At 41.7% G+C, this 1,209-nt stretch overlaps 1 protein-coding gene across 1 annotated transcript in view; it reads left to right on the top strand.

Annotated features, from left to right (window-relative positions):
* The window catches only part of NEB (nebulin), a 124,662-nt gene that overhangs the window by 115,398 nt on the left and 8,055 nt on the right, over positions 1-1,209 (top strand). The window contains 3 exon segments of the mRNA XM_021399955.1: positions 165-257; positions 547-639; positions 910-1,043. Of these exon segments, the coding sequence (XP_021255630.1) occupies positions 165-257; positions 547-639; positions 910-1,043 (320 nt within the window).

The following is a 1,209-nucleotide window of genomic DNA, read 5'->3' as shown; positions in this document are numbered from 1 at the left end:
CCCCCCCCCAGCTTTAGATGTTTGGCTTTGTGCAGTGCTCCGCACCGTAATCCACCATTACTTTTTTTGAATTTTGATAACTAAAAGTCATACCTTGTGTTCAAATCCTTTTGAATGTTCGTGCTTTTTTGTGAGATGCCGGATACGTGTTCTGTATCCCACAGGTGTTGTACAAAGAGAACTTGGGGCGAGCAACCCCCACCCCTATCACTCCCGAGATGGAGAGAGTGAAACGCAATCAAGAACAGATTAGCTCGGTATCGTTCGATGTAAAGGCTGTTAGATAGAGCTTTTTTTCTCTTTTTGAATGACTTAAGGTTGCCTGGTTTTTACTTAACCCTCTAATTTTCCCCCTCAGATTTAGAAACTCATAATTTCAAATTAAAACGTACGAAAGATACGTATTTATTTTCATTATTTAACTTTTTAATATTTTTCCTCACTTATTTTTTCCCTTTTGTAACGAATGGTGTTTGTTCTAAAAACCAGTGTCACGACAGTTTTAATCTGTACACTTGTGACGTTGGGTTGCTTTGTGGTCTGTAGGTTGTGTACAAGGAAGGCTTAGGGAAGGCGACCCCCACGCCGGTCACTCCCGAGATGGAGCGAGTCAGACGCAACCAGGAACAAATTAGCTCGGTACTGAAAGAAGACACCTGCCTTAGATTAAAAATTACCATTGTGAAAAAAATCCACTTCTAATTTAGCCCAGTTCTCTCTCTTTTCCATGTTTTTGCCTATTTCCCCTTTTCTCCCTTTTGCTCTAGCAAATAACGTTTTAGAAGCTTTATTTATTTCCTAAGATCCTTCCTAGCCCTGCAGTGCTGAATATGCTTACCCAGTAACAGCAGCATAACAATGAGCTGGGTTACCAGATCTTGACTTGTTGGTGCCTTTTGTACCATGTAGGTGTTGTACAAAGAACACCTCGCAAAAGGAACCCCAACACCAATGACCCCAGAAATGGAGAGAGCCAAGCGCAACCAAGAAAACATCAGCTCGGTATGTCCTCTAAATCATTAAGTGCATCAAAACTGTCCTCTAAATCATTAAGTGCATCAAAACTGGTTAAAATGGTCAAGTGCATCAAAAGTGCTAAGAGAGATCCATATTCTGGTTCCTTCCTTCCTTCCTTCCTTCCTTCCTTCCTTCCTTCCTTCCTTCCTTCCTTCCTTCCTTCCTTCCTTCCTTCCTTCCTTCCTTCCTTCC

The sequence above is a fragment of the Numida meleagris genome, chromosome 5 (assembly GCF_002078875.1).
Source record: "Numida meleagris isolate 19003 breed g44 Domestic line chromosome 5, NumMel1.0, whole genome shotgun sequence".
Taxonomy (NCBI): domain Eukaryota; kingdom Metazoa; phylum Chordata; class Aves; order Galliformes; family Numididae; genus Numida; species Numida meleagris.
This window is presented reverse-complemented; position numbering and strand designations above follow the sequence as displayed.